The sequence below is a fragment of the Plasmopara halstedii genome (assembly GCF_900000015.1).
Source record: "Plasmopara halstedii genome assembly, contig: Scaffold_110, whole genome shotgun sequence".
In the NCBI taxonomy this organism is placed as follows: domain Eukaryota; phylum Oomycota; class Peronosporomycetes; order Peronosporales; family Peronosporaceae; genus Plasmopara; species Plasmopara halstedii.
In genome coordinates this window covers 1,277,243-1,295,464 of record NW_020187031.1, presented here as the reverse complement: position 1 = coordinate 1,295,464, position 18,222 = coordinate 1,277,243, and the positions used below count along the sequence as shown (strand labels likewise).

Genomic DNA, 18,222 nt, shown 5'->3' with positions numbered 1-18,222 from the left:
CTTGGCCAGGTGAATGCTCACATCGCCTGTTGGCGAGCACTTGAGCTCCTTAAGCTCACCGCACTTCCGGAGAATGATGCTCTTCTTGATCACCGGGTTCATGCGCCTCTCGTAGATCTCGTTCACCCCCGCCCAAATTTCAGTGTCGGTCTCCAAGTGGTCAACCTGCTGCAAGCGGTGTGGTGGTATCGCCGACGCGATCATGCGCTGGATCTTGCACTGTTGGCGATCAAAAGCTATCCCTTCCGCAGTGCTGGGTTGGTCTCTCTTGAGCCTGCCCTCCGCGATGTCGAGGATTCCATACTCTTTGAACGTCGTCCGCAGAAGCCACTTGCGTTGACGCCAATCGATCTCTTCGCCGTCGCAAACTGGAGGAAAGCTGCTGAACCACTGGACTTTGGCCTTGTCCAAGAGCACCAGCATGTCCTCGCGTTGTTGATCCATTGTTCCTTGGCGTTGTATCGTTATTCCCCTAGCGCGACTCGCTAAACCTGTTGATATGTGGATGGTAAAAGAGCAACTGACGTATTAGAACCAAGGCATTCTCTCTGCACCTATCCCCGAGAATATGCACCTACCGAGACCCCCCCCCGAAGCCCAGAGAAACCCACGCGACCCCTCAGGCCACTTCAACCGCGGCCACCCGGATAATCGTATCCGGATCCGTTTTCCAGCTAAGTCTGGTACGGCACCTACCGCAATTTATCCGTACCTGTTCAAATACTCTCTCTGAAGAGGGTCTGCAGCGATAAAATCTCTTGATTTCTGGACGTGTTTCTGTCTCCTTTGGCAGTGTGCAACCCGTTCACTGTTCAGCTTGTAAACTGGAAGCTTAAAATCAAAGATTCCGCAAATTTAACGTTTAAAGACAGGGTTTGTACGCTATACCTTAAGAGTGAGCTGAGAGAGTCTCATGTTCTTGATTTGATCGTCTATCGTAAAAGCAATACATTTATGAGTTTTGAACTGATACATTTTTTTACGATTCCTTACATCCCATGATAAAACTAACTACATGGCTAACGGGAGTCTGATATCCCACGTATCTCATGTGGGTTTTGGTTTACGAAGTTACGTTGTCTATATTTAAGAAATACTTTAGTAGCAGTTTAAATTGCATTTTGCAATAACCGCACCAGAATATTTGAAGTACCCGCTTACACACTACGTCTTTCGACCAAACCGCAGTCAATGTAGCTGTACACTTCGCTGCAACTCTCTCATGTAGTTGAGATTTCATCTCGGTGCAGCACATTAGTCCCCATTTTCGAAAGTAACTTCTTAGATCGGAGTCTGCTTGTGCGACGTGCTCAATATGGAGCATCTGGTCAATTTTGCATTTCCCACCCAGACAGCAAAATACCCGTCTTTGCTTTTAAATAAATGGACGCTTAACACAAGCGGTCTCACGATGAGAGCAGGTCGTGCTTCCACCGACGACTGGATACAACGTTTCTAGAGGCAATCCTTCATCGCTTTCGGCTCTTGGGCCGCCAATTGTCTCATGTGTTCGGGATCAGCGTTAGAAATAGCATGATCAGAGTGTTTAATTGTATGAAAGGAAGAGATAAACAACTCGCGTCCAATCCTTACAGAAGAAACAATTTATCAAGACTTTGTCGTCAAATGCGACGAGCTGCCGTGCATCTTGCAGCGAGAATGCTTGAACCAGAGCCGAGAGCCCTCAAAGTATTTAATGACTAGACTCGCTTGAACAAAAGTGTACTCTGTAACGGGATTCCGTTCTTTACGCACACCTAACACCTCTGTACAATTGTGCAAAACGAAAAGAAATTTCACTATTTGTATTATCAAAAGCTTAAAAAGGTACTGCATAGCGCTTTATGATACCCATTTCCTCCATCAGAAGCAAGAGCAGAACAGAATTTCTATAAAAGTTAAACGCTAATATTTCAATCAAATACTCTTCATCGCCTCCCTACTTAACCTAAAGTGGATAGTAAAGATGAAGCGAGTCCGTATGAACAAACGCTAAAACATCAAGCTCGTACGTCCGAAACTGGGAGACTTTAAATTCGCTACTTATCTAGTTTGTTCTGCTTTGTCACGGATAACATTTATTTATATTCAGGATTGATTTTGCTTACATTTGTTTCGTGTCTCTGTATCCAGTATTATTAATACCTGCCTGTATTGCTGAGACGTGAGTATAACAGCCCACATATACCATGGAAGTCTCCGTCACGGAGTCATATCGTCGTGATTCAAATTTATTCATAAATTAAGAGATCATTACAAACGAATATTTTTTCCTTACTTACGTCTTTGATTACAATGTGAGTTTCTTTCAGAACTACAAAAAATATTATGCATCAGAAGCGGCAATGAGTAGAATTCCCAGGACGGATAAGAAAATATAATTTACATGGCTGGACATACGTTATAATGCTTGGACAATCTGACATTTAAAGATCAGTCTGTTTCTTACATTTTTCATCAAGTACGATTTTTAATACAACAAAATACTATCGCCTAAACACAATCATAGTTTTGAGAGATGTTACACCTACAGATGGTATTTTGCCCATTTATCGCATGCAAAGAATCAGTAATTTTTCACGCTTTGTAATTTGAAGTGATCAAAGAGCTGGAGGTCTTGGCACCAGAATTGATCATCGCTCGTGTGACCAGTTATGATTAAGCACTGACCGGACAGCCCCGACCGGGCGCTAGTTGAAGTACAAATTGCATTCACTGCGAGGCCGCTCATGTCGAGATTCAGCTTTCTTATGGCAGGGACAATAAAAATCCTTTCGAATGAGATTATTGCGGTGTCCATGGACTCGGCCATGATTCAAATGGAACATGAGCGCGTCTTGCTTGCAGTTTCCAAGCTAGGAGGTCGAACAAAAGACTAGGTACTACCCCTGTAGAAGAGACAAGACGCAGTATGTGTCGCGCTCCTGAAGCTTTTAGAAGCAAAGAGTTCGAGACCCATGTCAATTGCTCAATGTACACCGCTATGCCTCAACCAAAAGCTTGCTGTCACCTCTTAATACTGGTACATCACAATAAGGACTTCAATCACATAATGAGATACAGTGTACATATTGGCGATCATCTCGGAAGAAAAAGGCATACTGTTATGTCATCGCCATGTATTGGTTGCCTTACATGTATAATTGGATAATCACATATTTGTGCACGTGTGTTTACTGCAAACGGATCAATTTTTCATCACTGATGGCAACACGTTTTGGCCAGCCTGCCGGTTCCGACAAAGTGCTAAAAGCTCATCTGTATGCACTTCAGTCTCAGTCCTTCATAGGACGCGTTCGATATAACCAGTATCATGGTTTTCAAGACCGTCTGAGCAAGATAAATGACCTTGCTGCTGCTAACGATAATGTGCCAGGTCAGGATACATCCAAGCCGCTTCGCGACAAAGTATTGTGCTAGAGATCTCCGCTTTCTAGAGAGGTTTTGGTAAACATTCGCTAAGGTGCTCGTTACCTGATTGGTTCGGAAACACATGTCCCAACGGACAGTTTATCTGAGATGTAACGATATCCTTTCAAGTATTTGCGGGGAACTGGAGTGAGTTGCTTCCAATCACTGAGTATACGCTGAATGACGCAGTACATGATCGATATGTTGTACCCAAATTATATATATGATAAGGCAAGCCACAGCTTTGGACCCACCGCGAATTTGCCCCACGTTTAGTGGAGAGTGGTGGTCAAAATCGACTTGCTGAAATCAGCTCGGCTATATTTTGTAGCCAAAAATGTGTCTTTACTTCGGTGTTATCAAGCGTCATGCGCAGGGTGCACGGCGCTACGGCACAGAGCCAAGACAAGCAAAAGCAACACATCGATGCCGGAAGCAGGCAAAACACACACGAGAATGGTTGTAGGCAATTTTTTTACAGATTACAATTAATCAACCTACATACACAGTGTCTGCAGTCGATACGACAAGTTCGACCGCGCTGTATCGGACCGCACACCGTCGTAGAAAAAAATGGATGAAGTTATACTATGAAGATGTCAAACGTGAATGCGAGCACATCATGCGTTCTTCGTACCCGAAGCGACTGCAAACATCATGTGTTCTACGTTAGCTTGCAAAAGCCATACCACCATTCCGCGATTACGATCCATCAAATTTGAAGAGCGTTGTTGCACTCGTATTAACGTTTCGGTCATCCTGTATAGCTGAGCTATCCTCGCTCCAAATGCCGTGACGGTTTTGAACTTTTTTGGGTGCTATAAGGCAGGCAATGCAATTGTGAATAGTAGAGAGTAGATACAGATCTGATTCATCTTAGCCTCGAGAGCAGCAACACAAGCCTTGATTTTCGAAGAGAGTAAAGTACTGCCACCGCCCAAAGATTTGACGAGAAATAGGCGTGGGAGGTCCTCTTTCTCCGGCGCTTCTCGATCAGCAAGAGATGTTTCACTTTCACTCAAACATTTGATGTGCTGGTGGGTTCACTAGAGCTATAAATAGTAGCTGCCCACTGTTTACATATTTTATAAGTTTGAGTTCCACTCTGCTGTAACGTGGCTCCTTACGCTCTGACACACCCTCGGTTTTATCTTTTACGAAAAGGAGACGCTCTCGTCCGTCACTGCGCGCCTTTCACCAGCGGGAGACGACCGCCTTTGCATAATTGGGATACTTGGTCAGTGGCTGTTGCAGCTCCATCTTGAAGACTATCAGAAGCTAAAACTAGCGTCACCTTACAGTGATGGATTGTCACCTCTACGTCCTCGTTGTGTGTGAGGGGCAGAATAAGGCAAGTTATATAATCTTGATTAGCGTCCACTTATGCTTGGTACAATTGTATCTAAAACGAAACGGAACATTTGTTTTTACACTGAAAACATTTTGAGTAATCATACCTACCAAAGTTTTGGTCCATGCAAAGATCTTGATGGGCTACTCGCCGCACGTTAGCAAAGAGAGGCAATATTATTATAAGCGATGCTAATACTATAAATTTGCAGACTCTTGATACCGCGAAGCAAGCTAGCGTTGCGATAACTTTAAAGACTCTCGGCTTCGTTCCTATTAGGAGCACTCAAGCCATTTGTTTAAGTATTCGTTAACGCAAACTCTAACAGCCAGATCTTCATCCCAAATAAGTGCATTGCAGCTCCTTTGAAAGAATTTATGCGCTTGCAACCAATCCTTCGATAAAAATATCTTTGCGGCGACTAAACATGCAATGTGTAAATACCTGTCCACGGGATATAAAGACTAGCTCAATAAAATGTTATTCATTTGTGGCCCGGTGGGGTCGGAGAACTTGCCACTAAACGATTGGAAGCGGGTTGAACTGACGTGCAGTTGAGACATCGAGAAATGCTCCAATCGGTTGTCGATATAAAATCAGATTTACTCCATCATTGGGTGATTAATATTGAGCGGCATGGTGGAGAAAATATCTCGCTATGAATCAAGAAAATGTAGCTGCTTTGGATTTTACCTGCTCCACGGAGCCACAGCGCGTCAAGTTACATCGTTAAGCTGGAAAGTCTCGCGCGAGATCTGCAATCACGTGCAATACGACGGTTATAGGAGCAGGTCCAAGGTGATACGATTTATAGTATCAGATGTTGCGGGTGTTCGCACTGGTAACACGTATCAGTTATATTTGACATTCTTGATTACCCTTCAGAGAGGAAAGAAAAATATGTCTGGGTGCTAACAGTCATTATCACCGCAACGGCGTCTAACCCTCGCCCAGAGGTGTAAGAACGTATCATATTCTTGAAAAAAATCCGAACAAATACAACTTGCACTGAGACCAGCTTACATATTTTGAGGAAGCGATGGGCTTGTAAATAATTCGAAGAACAGGATCCGTGCCTAGACAGGATTTGGTAATGTAAATAACATTTCTTTGAGCGCATCAGAGGCGATAAATCTTAGTCATGCTGTGCTTAGGAGAAAGATGACTAACCCGCTGTGCAGCTTTGCGGTATCCGCAGGTGTTTAGACCGCGGTAGCACAAAATATCTTCGTCTTTTGTAACTTCTCTGACTTCGGCCGAGATGTACGAAGCATCGTACGTCTTGCAAGGAGGGAGGACGAGCCAAAAATTCCAGAAAACATCCATTGAATAGGCGAAATGCGGTCTACTCAGAAATAATCGGGCTATACTATACCTATAAACCTAATGATGTCGTGGTCAACTGGATCCAGCACCTAAACAACAAATCCAACAAATCACTCCAAGAGAAGTATAGCTCTCGGCCAAGGGTTGTTGATTATTGATATCAACGTCTCCGACATTATAAAGCCAAGAAAATGAGAAAGGCCAAATGCATGCTGTTAGCGCTAGAGTTTGTCTCTAGCGGGTCGATATGGAACAGATGTGTACTATTGTGTCCTACGCCAGGGATGGTAGAGGGTGGAAGCGACTGACTGTCGCAATATGCAGTGTCAAGACTGGTGGAGCTGAAGGGCGGAGTAGTAAAGCCTCTACGTCAGAGCTTATAAAAGGCTGTCTCATTATCGGCACAATCTATCAGTACTGCTGAGTCAGCATTAGCACGTGCTGAGCACACCGTGTATAACATTGAAATCTCACGGGTAGATTATATACTTCTGACTGGAGTGACAGAGAAGGTCTAGGGGCTGCACAACTCTTCTAACCCGCTTCTATTACCAAATTATACAGTTGATACCCAAGAAGAGCTCAAATTGCCATTTGCGTCAATAAATCTGTCATTACAGACACTCGCAGAGCATTTAGCGCAAGAATTTGGACAGTTGGAATTTTAGATCTTACAGATCCACTCGATTTTTTGTAAAATTAGGACCACGACATGGTGAAGAAATTCTACCATCCCGATTGCATTTTTTAGTGATCATGCAGTGTTTTAGACGGCGGCGTCATAGTCACATATCCTTAAGAAATGACAGGCTGCTTATATGTCTCTGTAGACCACACCGTCGGGGTCATGTATGCAGTGGTGAACGCGCTTTCGTGTCGCTCCGACTACAATTCGCACGATGTCTCATTAATGATATCGCCAACTGTAAAGGCTATATGCACAGCGTTCGGGTCAAACGCAACATATGTTAAGTTGATGAAAGCTTTGAAAGGTTAGAGGCTGGAAAACTCAGATGTCGCGTTGTCGAGGCTCGCGATTGCACGCCTCACCTTTTTGCCTTATTTCAAAGATGGATAAATAACAGCACTCACTCACATCACCTATTGGCCTGTAATGGTGTCTCACGATGATGGAACAGGAAATGACCTGTTTAAACGACAAGTTATGGTGGTCACTTCGGAGGAGAAACTACATACTGCTCGGTGGATGCTATGTGCCTGTTAATCAACATGTAAAATTGGGTAAGCAAGGGACCAGCGGATCAAACTCTCATTGCGTGCGACGGTACACTTAATCGGCCAGCTGGTTTGGTGTGAGGACTATATTGTCTTACAAAAGACGTATTTGGTAGTACAAGTATTGTGGTATTTGAAGACCGTCTGAGCAAGATAATTGACCTCGCTTTTGTAAGCTATAACGTGGTCGGTGATAATACAGCAAAGCTGTTCGTCGATAAAGTGCTCGGCCAACATGGTCTGCCGTTAGCCATTTTATCGGACAGAAACTGGCTCCCTATTGCGAACTTTTAATTACATCATTCAAGGTTCTCGGCACTAGATTAGACATTTCGACTACTAACCCTTTTTGAAACGAGTGGTCTGATAGAATGGGTGGATCGCGTTTGGAAAATACTTTATAAAGGACCTCTGCAGTGAGCTTTGGCATCGGAGCGAGTTGCTCCCGACCGTTCATTTTGTAGAAAATTGAGAATCCCTCTTTACCGTTTACCCCAATTTGGTCGATGATTTCATTAACCCTCTGTTGTATTACACATCGCTACATATTGTTTCTGGAAATAGTGAGGGTGGACTGTCGGTTCAATTTGGCATACTAAAATTATATTCGGCTACACTTCGAAATATAAATTAATGATATGTCCAAATGAGATCGCGCGTCATGTGCAAGGTGCTCATTGCTGTGGCTGATGGCCAGGATTTATAAGAGCAACATGCCGCACTCAAAGGCAGGGTAGATACACGCGAATATGTTGCGGACTAAAGGGGTTTATTGAATGCAACGAATTCATCTTCACATGCAGTGCCTTTGGTCTATGTGATTGTGTTGCGACCGCGCTACATCGGATCGCTCATGTTCGTAGCGACAAAAGAACTGAATATAACTAAACGTACGCTCAGCATTTCACAGTATTTGTATATAAATTCTGGGCTCTAACCCAGAATTCCACTCTTGCGAACCAGTCGGTTTTGAGAAGTGTCTCGAAAGCAAAGCAGCAGCATCATCCAGATTGGAAACTGAGCCTTCTCTGCTTTAATTGCAGTGACGCAAATCCAAATTGCTGTGATTGCTTCAAGAGAGGCAGCGAGGTGGCAAAACTTACCAGAGATTTGAGATCTGGCTCATCTCAGCCTCAGACTCAAGTAGAGCCCTCGGAGAGAGCCGACGTATATGTAAATACAACTGAACACTCGAGGGCTTGATGCAAGAGGAGTGTCCTACTTTTACTGTCCTAGTGATTCCCAAAATCATGGACATTTAGAAAAACACCAGGACTGTCATCAATATTTGATGAATTGAATGAAAAATCTCATAGATATTCAAGGTGCTAATTTGTCAAGATTGCTAGGTGCTGTGTCTCTTATAATATGGTGCATTATTGGATTTTGATGATTTTGAACAAGAGCCGAGGTTGCTTGTAACAGGCGCTTCTCATTTGTGTGGGGTGGTTACCTCGCGGTGGTTAGGATCTTTGGTTCGTAGCTATTTCAACTGTCGTGTGGAAACGAGCGAAGCAGTAAGCAGCAATAGTTGAGGTTATCGATTTCTTACCTCGACGTCCATGTTGTGCGTTGCACTCCGCACAAAGAAGCGTGACGCTCTATACGGACATATAATGTGATAGCTAGCTTTTTTGGCATTACGACAATGACGCGACGTGTTTGATTCATCCAGAGCGCAAACTAGTCGTGTATTCAGCGGTACTTTTGCCAGCTTCTAGTACCAAAAGCACATCCTTCATGAAGGGTCCGGCTTTTTCTAATCGGTGCTGCAACAAATTATCGACAATACTCCTGAAGACTAGTTACTTGTTAGCGCTTGCACAGCAACACTTTCATGCACAGTTTTTCTCTTGCGTAAGCGAAAGGTCCTCACCTATAGACGTGTAGGGGCTTCGCGCAAACGCGGTAAGCGACTTTAAACGGCTCCAGACCGTAATCACGTCGTAGCTACGGCAAGAATTGGCGTAACTCTTGCGCTTGTAGTAGAGAAACCTGGGCTATAGCTTAAGCTTCACGATGGAGTATCGCAGCAATTATTGACGATACAAAAAGTCAAAGATTGTTTGGCTTGAGCAGCTAGAAGGCTGAGCGCAGGGAGTGCCTTCTCCTTTGAGAACGGCTCGGCTGTGTGTTGGCGGATACGGGAAGTGCTTTAGGGGCAAGACTCAGAATATCATTTTGGCCGTTATAGTCGAAAACACTATAACGAACTCACCAAATTGTTCGACGCGGGTTTCTCGGGAGCACAGCGTCCCTTGGAGGACTGCTGAGCCATTTGATGGGCGCGTGCGATGGTATATCAGTGCAAATATACTCTCAGGAGTATAAACAATAACGTGCAGAAGGGGTTATCTGCAGGTGTAAATTTCACTTATGCGCAGTATCTTAGAATGAATGAGTAAGTGTGGAATGCAGTGTGCTACATCTTTGTGAGTAAGGATATAATTTCTATATGTGAACGTTATATTTGTGCGATGTGCACGGCAACCACGTTGTAATACCCCCCTACGCAAGTAGAGTGTTTCATATGACTATTTTTTCTCTGAGGATCAAAAGCGGAGATGCTAATTTGGCGCCTAGCACCTGAACCACAATTTCACTGCAAAGTAAAAATCTTTATTCGACACAGTGGCTACCGGCTGATCATGTTATGGTGTCGAGAATAGCATAGCTATATCTTCACCTGTCACGCTTAAGCTTACAGCAAATTGACTATCCGTATTACATATTATTTTGATTCCGCCCTGGGTAAAGGTTATGGATCTATTCATTATGGGTTGACAGAAATCTTTTTGCAACAAGTTTTCCATGCACGTAGCATAAATGAAGTATCAACTCGAAGAATCTGTGATTATGAGTGCTAGGGGACCAATTCGGACGCTTTACACAGGATCCAAAACGATCTTCCCTAGTGCATCTAAGCTATTAGCCAACTTGGCATGACGTAAATATAAGATCGATTAAAGTAGTACAAAAACATATGCGCATTTTTTACCATATCACTTAACTTCTTCAATCACCAACCCATCCATGCCGCGGGCCTTTCGTGTACGAACCTTCGCGCGATATTTTACATACGAAATCTGATGTTCGTATGACTATTCACCATCACAGAAAAGCAATGTGGCAATTCGTAAAATTGTAAATCTGTACCAAAACGGTAGGGTGTAATTACCGGATAATACAGCACTTATTCCGTGGCATCCCCTCACCAAGATATGGACCACACTGGGATCATATTCTTGTCGTCTTACGACTCAGCGCGAAGCATAGCGTTCAAAAATACTTCACTACGCTTTGAGTGTAACTCCACCCTTAGCTCCTTGTCTGCTTTCCAAGAGTGTACTCACACCATACCCCTCTCATACACCATTCAAATGGTTCAGAGCGGGTACCGATAAGAGCGGTCGCAGAATATGCTCAATTTTTGAAGAGTCACCTCCGACCTCACTCGATATCACATACCCTAGCCGATTACCGGGTTGAAGGCGCCCACTGCGCATCGATCTCCCCACCCACAAGCCGTGTACTCTTGGCCCGATTTAAGTGAGGAAAGTTATTATTCTCGCTGTGGACGTCAAAGCAAGCTTGGCCTTGCAAACGGAGCCCGTCTTGCTCATCTTCAAGCGGTGTTGACTCTTGCTAACAAAAAAGCTGATGGCCAGCTGAGAATGGGCTCGTGCTAAACTCTACAAAACGCACTGTAGGGCGAGGTCATCGATGTACATTCATTTTTCGCTAAGCATGCTTAAATGTCAGCTGTAATAGCTACTGGCAAAGGGTAAAGCTCACCACAGATTTGGCCTTCCTACACTAGTTAAAGCGCGATGCGGCGGACGACTTGCCTCTTGGACGCGCCAGATCGTAAATGGCAAGACTAATATTGCCAAAGCAAAGCCTTAAACCTTAACAATTTCTTAAACTATGGGTGACCCTTCCGATACACCAGGTACCCTGATTAGCTTGGTGCTACCCCTCACGAAAGTGGACCACTCCTTGCTCTTTGAGCAGTACAGGTAGAGGTCAAAGTGCTCGCTTTTGAATATTTTCCTTACTGTTGCGGCGCATCGCTTCTCTTCAAGAGGCTTGGGTACGTCTAAAGCTGAGATATGTCAGATATCGAATACTCGGTATGCCTTTATTATAGGACTTTTCCTCTAAAGTATTTACAAAAACGTCCATCATGATGAACTGCAGACATTATACCATAAGTGGCAGGCCGATTCAACGAACGGTCAAATCCAACGAGATTTGAACATACTGGCACGCATCACGCGTGTGCACACATGTGCTTACCTACTTTTCAATGTATCGCCACCTAAAAATAGCACTCACCGAGCAATATTTTTTTCTCGTTCGATGTGATAACTCTAAAACTTATAGTTTTTGCCATTCCTGACGAGTGAAAACGTCAGGTCTCCGTGAAGTCCGAGTGTATTTAGTGTATCTGTACCAAATGTTAGGGTTATGCGCACAACATTACAGTACTTGCCTAGCCCTACTTCCCAAGATGTGGGCAACGCTGCTGATCACACTTGCAATGTATTTAATAGAAACTGCGCACAACCAAGGAGGACAAGGTGTTTAAACGGATTTGCAGAGTACCTGGAAAGTGAACACTTTGGTTTCTTCTTCGAGAAGATCTTGAAGCGCGTCGGTTGCAAAGTTTGCTGGTAAAATAGTGATCATTACGCTAATCAATTTGGTTTGCGGGTGGAATTTAGGTGAAAGTATGCGTAGAAGAGCTGGTACGATTCAGTTCAGAGAGTGAGAAATTCTGGTGCATTGGATGGCGCATACTGTGCTTAGCTTCTCTTCTGAATGCGTCCCAGACTACATATTTTTTCATCGGCGAGAAGTATAATGGAGAGACCACAATGATGTTCGGCTCGTTACCGACGAGCAGAATTTGGCACGAGAAACCCAGTCTGCTTCATTCCAAGCGCTATAATCACGCCAATTCTTGCTAATATTACGTCGTGATCACAGGAAAGACGACCTTTCTGCATTTGAAGCTGGCAACAATGCTGTTAGGTACCTGACCCAGTCTGTGCATTGGGCAAAAAAATCACGCCACTCCACCCTTTGAGGCCCCACAAACCAGTATCAGCATAACAAATGGCGTAGATCGTCGTCTCATGCTTTGATTTTTATCGGCAAGTTTAAATCACGACGCAGACACTGTAGAGGTTTATAGCCCCAAGATCTGCCGCCTCCCACTTTTTAAAAGTGCGCGGTGACGGCAGATTTGCCTCACTTTTGAAAGAGATAAAGGTCAATGATGCGCCATGTCTGATGCGGCCACGTCAACAAGAAAATCTGCCGAAGTGAGAGCACAAATTTCTTAGAGCTCACAAAGTGAAGACAACCCACCTTCTGACCAAGTGCGGATAGCGGCCCTGGTGTTTGTGCCCGTCCACCCCGTGTTTTAAGTATAGTAAAGTGCTCGAGCCGTATCGGCTGAAGCAGGACCTCCCGCGGCAAGTTCTCGTCTGCTCTGGGATAATACATCAGCTCTCTTCAAGAGCCACGGCGTGCGTTCGAAGCTGACATGAACCAAGATCCGGATTTGCTATCTGAAAATTGCATCTACCTTGTTTGAAGTAACCACAGCGGCTCAAAATCGCGTCGCTAGGAAGCTTTAGTAAATTGGATGGTGTCACTACATTCTGAGACAGAGAACTGATCAGCTAGAATGGATAGTCGAGACGATTAGTTAAGTGCAGCAAAGATTTTCACGTTCGACTCGCCCGCAAAGTGGTAAGTCGTGAGCGATTCTACTATAAGCCGAGGGTCAGTCGTAATGACTCAGGTATAGATTGACTAAGAATGCTTTCAAGTGCAGCCGGGCTGCCGTAGCTCTTGTACTAAGAGGAAACCTAATTAAGGACGGTGACCTTCGTTCCATACTTAGAACCAGTATGAGTGTAGCGGATCGCAATCCACTTACTCCAAGAGTCACTACAACCATAACCCAGGGCAAATTTACTCTTCCGTTTAAGACTTAAACTATGTTTCTCAATTTTATTGCGGAAAAGCTGTCTATTTCTAAATCTATAGGCGTTGGTAATATCAAATCGGTGCTGGCAGAAATGTCCAATTTTAGTGGCTCCGCATGTACAAGCGGGTTGCACGATACGTGAAGACATGCAATGTCTCTCAGCGCGTGAGAAGCCCACGGCACACGCAAGTGTCACTGCAAAGTCTCTCTGTTCCTAAAGACCGTTGGAAGCCAGTCGATCTCGACTATATCTTTGCTATCTTTCTATTAGTAAAGATATAAGCTACTAGCTGTTCCAGCCACGTACTGACTTCTTATTTTAGTGTAGCCATATCGTTGTGTGGTCATACCACCTTGTGGATCCCACACAATTGTGGCAATACACCATTTTGTGTGATCCACACCATTCATGCCAGAGCACATGAAACACCATTAAAAATTCTATAACCTTTTGCGTGAGTTCCAGGTAGTAAACAATTTTCTTGCTGCGTTTGTTGAGCGAGAACCCACGTTGCATCTATTTCGGTTCGCCACATTGAATGCGCTAAATTCCTCCTTTGAAGACTATTCGGTGGAAGGATTCTTGATACAAATATTGCTGCAGCATCTGCTGACAATCCAAATGGTTCAAGGTGATGGCAGAAAAGTCAATCTGCTCACTGATGCATGCAAAAATATTGCTAAATCCCACAAACTGGCTGTTCAGATGTGCCTGAATGGTGCTCTGCTTTACGAAGCGGAATTTTTTTAGATATTAAGATGGTATAGCAATTGCTGAACTGCTTGAGAGTTTGGTCATACATGTAAGAATGCAAAGTGGAGGTTGTAATGCGGGATCTATCGTTGCTAACAATGCCGAAATTCAAACATTTTTGGGGTCGACCGCGAAGGGACTTAGCTTTACGCTGGGCGAAGATGATCTTCCTGTTTTGTTTCGTCCACCAGGTCGACCTGTTGGTCAACGACGTAATCAATGGTTCGTTCAAGATCGCAGCCAAGTCCGCATACAATATCGTCGTATACTTTAACAGATCGATAGCGAAGTGGCTGCCTTGCCTCCGGGATGAAATATGATATTTATGGCTCGTACTTAGCGCTGCTGAAGGTGGCCGAAACGCATGGAGCCCAATGCAGAAAATGTTCGCATCAGTACTTCGTGCCAAATCCACTTTAAAAATATTTATTGTACACTGAAGGAGTAAGGCCGATTTCCTTGTTGCTTTGTACGAGTTGCAGAACGAGAGTTTTCGGCATAAGCTGCGTCTAAAACGATACTTTGTTTTAAATGGCTGAAGCGTATTTCTCAGCCCCTGCGACAGCTGTCATCATGACAAACTGGCCCATTCATTAAAAAAATTATTACAACGATGTGAGCAGCCGTTGTTCCTTTTAGCCTTGTTCTTGCACCGATCATATCGACTTTTTTAATTTCGTCTCTTGAGACGGATTTGACCTCACTCATAGCGATGTCGGAATCAGCATTCTATTTTATTTGCGCTTGTTTGATGAAGAACACGGGCAACTACGCCGACAGATAATGGTCTGGTATAATGCTGAGACCTATATTATTTGCATAATCCCCTCCGAATTCTCTAGTGCTCTTGGTTTCTGGAAATACCTTCATCAGTGCGCAGGCTTCGCACTAGCTCTTCCGAGCGTTTCTGTGTACACATCAACATGTGAGAAACTCTTTTGCGAGCTCGCTCTAATTCATTCTGCGAGAAGAAACCGATTGCAACCGAAGAAGGTAAAAAACAAGCATTGTCAGGGGTGCTGTAAGAAAGAAGGGCATGAAGGAAGGTTCGGATAAAGCTCCACAAAATCATATAGCCCTGTAAATGTTTACGTTGTCGATCCAACTGAGCGCCGAATCATTGAACACGCTGGTAACAATCGCTTCTTCCAAGGACATGTGCCCAATCGTATTGGACAGCGACTTTCAAAGTGATTTTTCGTGCGCCTTGGAAGATGCACCTAACGATACAATTGCTGTTGCAGACATTTATCCAACAACCATCCTCAAAAGATTCCATGCAGCAGGGAAGATCCAAAATTTAATGCAGGATACAAATGATTTGGGAGATGACGTAATTGAGGAGTAGTACTTAGTTTTGGTGTTGTTCGTGCACCCTGGTCAGTAGGGGGGATTTTAGTTGGCCTCATAGGTCTCGTGGGTCTCGCCTCCATGGCATGCGTGGTCGTAAGCAAGCGCTTAGTGTTTTAATTTGCACCTGTCAATAAGAACGACTGGGCGCTTGCTTACGAAATCTAAGAAGTCAGTTATATTTTATGCTCATTAAAACTTTAAATGATTCAGCAAATAAAAAATGTTTTAACGTTTAAAATTAATTTAAACATAGGCCAACTGAGCTACAGGTGTTTTTACCATCACTGCTTGAAGTACAATATACTTGGAAACGAGCGGCATCAACTGTAGAATAAGAGTTAACCTTGTTGAAAGTCACGGGTATAGCTTGCTTAAAACGCAGCTAGAAACTTCTGACTTTTTGCTATACCGTCAAGTTTGGATCATATTGAGACCGAAGACGAGTATATATCAAAAAAAGTTGTTGCCTTTTTAAGGTCAGCGTTTTCAGCCGAATTCATCAACACAAAATAAAAGAATTTACGTTATAGTGAAAAGAGAGTAAGGATATCGACTTGACAATGACACTCCGTGTGACGGCGAAACGAGATAGCGTGACTCTACCACGCAATGCATACGACTCTAAGAGTCCACGAGTAGTGTTTACGGGCGATCTTACACTCCAGTTTCTTTGAGACGACAACCCCAAAAAACTAAATCTGAAAATTGTTCTCATAAATGTCAGACACCCAGGTCGTTGCGTTGCATTGGTGTCCGGGATTCGCGAATATGATGCTTTCGATGCGACGCCACTGATCTTGCTCCCCGAGCCGAGCTCCTTGTTTTTAATTTTGGTAAGGATGCGAAGGTGCTTTAATATGAGAAAAATCCCAGTGTCTATCCAAGTCCCGACAAAAACCTTTACCGTCACCCGGATATACACAGCCTAAAGCGTATCTCAAGAAGGATGTGACGCCAACTGTGCTCAGCCTCTTCGCTGCTTTAGTCACGAACGCCGTGCCTTTTTCCATAAACGGTTACTGTTTCAACAACCCGCAGTGGAGCCTATAAGGATGTACAGTTCGATCAAGACCAAGCTCAAGAAGCCCAGATTTTCTTTCCTACGAACGATATCGTTACACCGACACTTTCCTACATCACACTGAGATCACAGTTTCAAGCCATCCGAAGTTGCTTGTCGCGTTGGCGGGGGAGGGGCTCCTATGTGTCTTCACGTAATGGCCGTCCGCCCCCACCCGGAGCAAGAAGAGTACGAGAACAAACTTCCGCGAGCACTTTTTCAACGCAAGGCTAGTTCATGCGTATCTTTCATCCATAACCTACATGAGGAATATACCTCAAAGTGCCGCCGAGCATACGACAGATATTGCGAGCTGTACGAGGGATATACACCGCCTCATCCGCCAGAAACTAGACTTCGCCAAGTACGAAGTACGACGTGAGGCCGAGCTGTCAAACCATCACATCAAAAAATTGATGTTTACAGCCCGGCTCGCCCCAGTGAGACAGCTGCGACGAATCCTGACGAGGGTGTTTTAAATAACAGATCGGTCCCCTTCCACCATGGAGACCGCACTGTAATGGACGATCGTGTTTCATCACCAAGAAAAATTTAAACTGGGCACGACACCAGTACAATCTCGCCCGGGTGGATCCTCAGGATTTAAACAAGTTTCTCAGACTGATGGCAACCTTTCTTCTTCACCAGGAACTGATTGCATCTCTAGTACACCAGCCGGTCCATCGAGCGTATAACCAGTGTCGAGGGAGGTCGACCCATCCGCGGCCGGCTTTTGTGTCGTGGCGGTACGTCCACACTCTCCGCGAGTCACTAAGTGCTTTCGATGCTTAGATTCACACAACTTGATTGGTTAGCCACCGCACTGCCTGACTTGAGCCGCTTCCAGTGGATCAGAAGCGCTCACTTATTTGCAGCAGAAGGTAGCTCTGGTACGTGGGGTGGTAAGGACGTCGCTCTGCTTTGTGGTGATCTCTTCACGTCACACTTGTTCGTACGAGTGGAATCGTAGTATGCCTTCAGTATGGCCGTTAAGAACACTGTATTTACGGTGAGTTAGATTTGATATGACTCAGTTTTTTTGATAAGACCACGATAGGTCTGATGGAGCGCGGCCGCAGTTCAAGTTTATAAACTGCAGTCGCTGTTGCTTTTAACAACAAAAATGATTTAGTACATATTCTTAAGATTTTCGCCTGCTTCTGGCATCGGCGTGTTGCGCCCCTGCGCGTGACATTAAACTCAAAGTTATAAACAGCATCTATCAACACATACTTGACGAGTGGGGCTTCTCAATCCAGCGCCGCGGACTTTGGCTTAAGTGCTTGAGATAAAGTCGCTCAAAACGCAATTTTCGCATTTTATCGGTCCATGCGTTTGCGATTGGCTAGCAATTGGCAATATCAATCGGGTGCCAGACACCTTAGATAATAATTTCCGAAACTTTGCTGTATACCGCGAATATCTGTTTGATGCCATGACTTTCGGCAAACATACTGGTGAAACACTTTGCCAAGGAATAGCTTGGCTGTGTTTTCGCCAATGACGTTAATGATGACGTGAATCGTCTATGGGTTTGCGATTGGCAAGCGGTTGGCAAATTTAATTGAGTGCCAGGCACATTAGATAATGTTTTCCAAAACCTTGCTGTTCCCTGCGAATATCTATTTGATGCAATGGCTACCGGCAAACCATAATGGTGAAGCACTTTGTTAAAAATTGCTTGGCTGTGTCTTTTCCAATCACTCTAATAATGACGTGAGTCGTCT

At 44.3% G+C, this 18,222-nt stretch overlaps 4 protein-coding genes across 4 annotated transcripts; 2 read left to right on the top strand and 2 right to left on the bottom strand.

The window, feature by feature from the left end:
• Positions 1-17: 17 nt before the first annotated feature.
• PHALS_00270 (uncharacterized protein) lies at positions 18-444 on the bottom strand (the record flags this gene model as incomplete). Its single annotated transcript, XM_024729836.1, has 2 exons — positions 18-26; positions 94-444. 2 exons carry the CDS (start codon positions 442-444, stop codon positions 18-20), a joined length of 360 nt encoding a protein of 119 aa, XP_024572316.1.
• Positions 445-8,357: 7,913 nt separating this feature from the next.
• Positions 8,358-8,576, bottom strand: PHALS_00269 (uncharacterized protein; the record flags this gene model as incomplete). Its single annotated transcript, XM_024729825.1, has 2 exons — positions 8,358-8,385; positions 8,428-8,576. The coding sequence occupies 2 exons, from the start codon at positions 8,574-8,576 to the stop codon at positions 8,358-8,360; spliced, it is 177 nt and encodes a 58-aa protein (XP_024572315.1).
• A 5,561-nt stretch (positions 8,577-14,137) lies between these two features.
• Positions 14,138-14,395, top strand: PHALS_00268 (uncharacterized protein; the record flags this gene model as incomplete). The annotated part of the gene is made up of 2 exons (XM_024729814.1): positions 14,138-14,304; positions 14,368-14,395. 2 exons carry the CDS (start codon positions 14,138-14,140, stop codon positions 14,393-14,395), a joined length of 195 nt encoding a protein of 64 aa, XP_024572314.1.
• A 74-nt stretch (positions 14,396-14,469) lies between these two features.
• PHALS_14866 (uncharacterized protein) lies at positions 14,470-15,534 on the top strand. The gene has a single exon (XM_036407582.1). It carries the CDS (start codon positions 15,167-15,169, stop codon positions 15,428-15,430), a length of 264 nt encoding a protein of 87 aa, XP_036262984.1. The 5' UTR covers positions 14,470-15,166; the 3' UTR covers positions 15,431-15,534.
• The last annotated feature ends 2,688 nt before the right edge of the window (positions 15,535-18,222 follow it).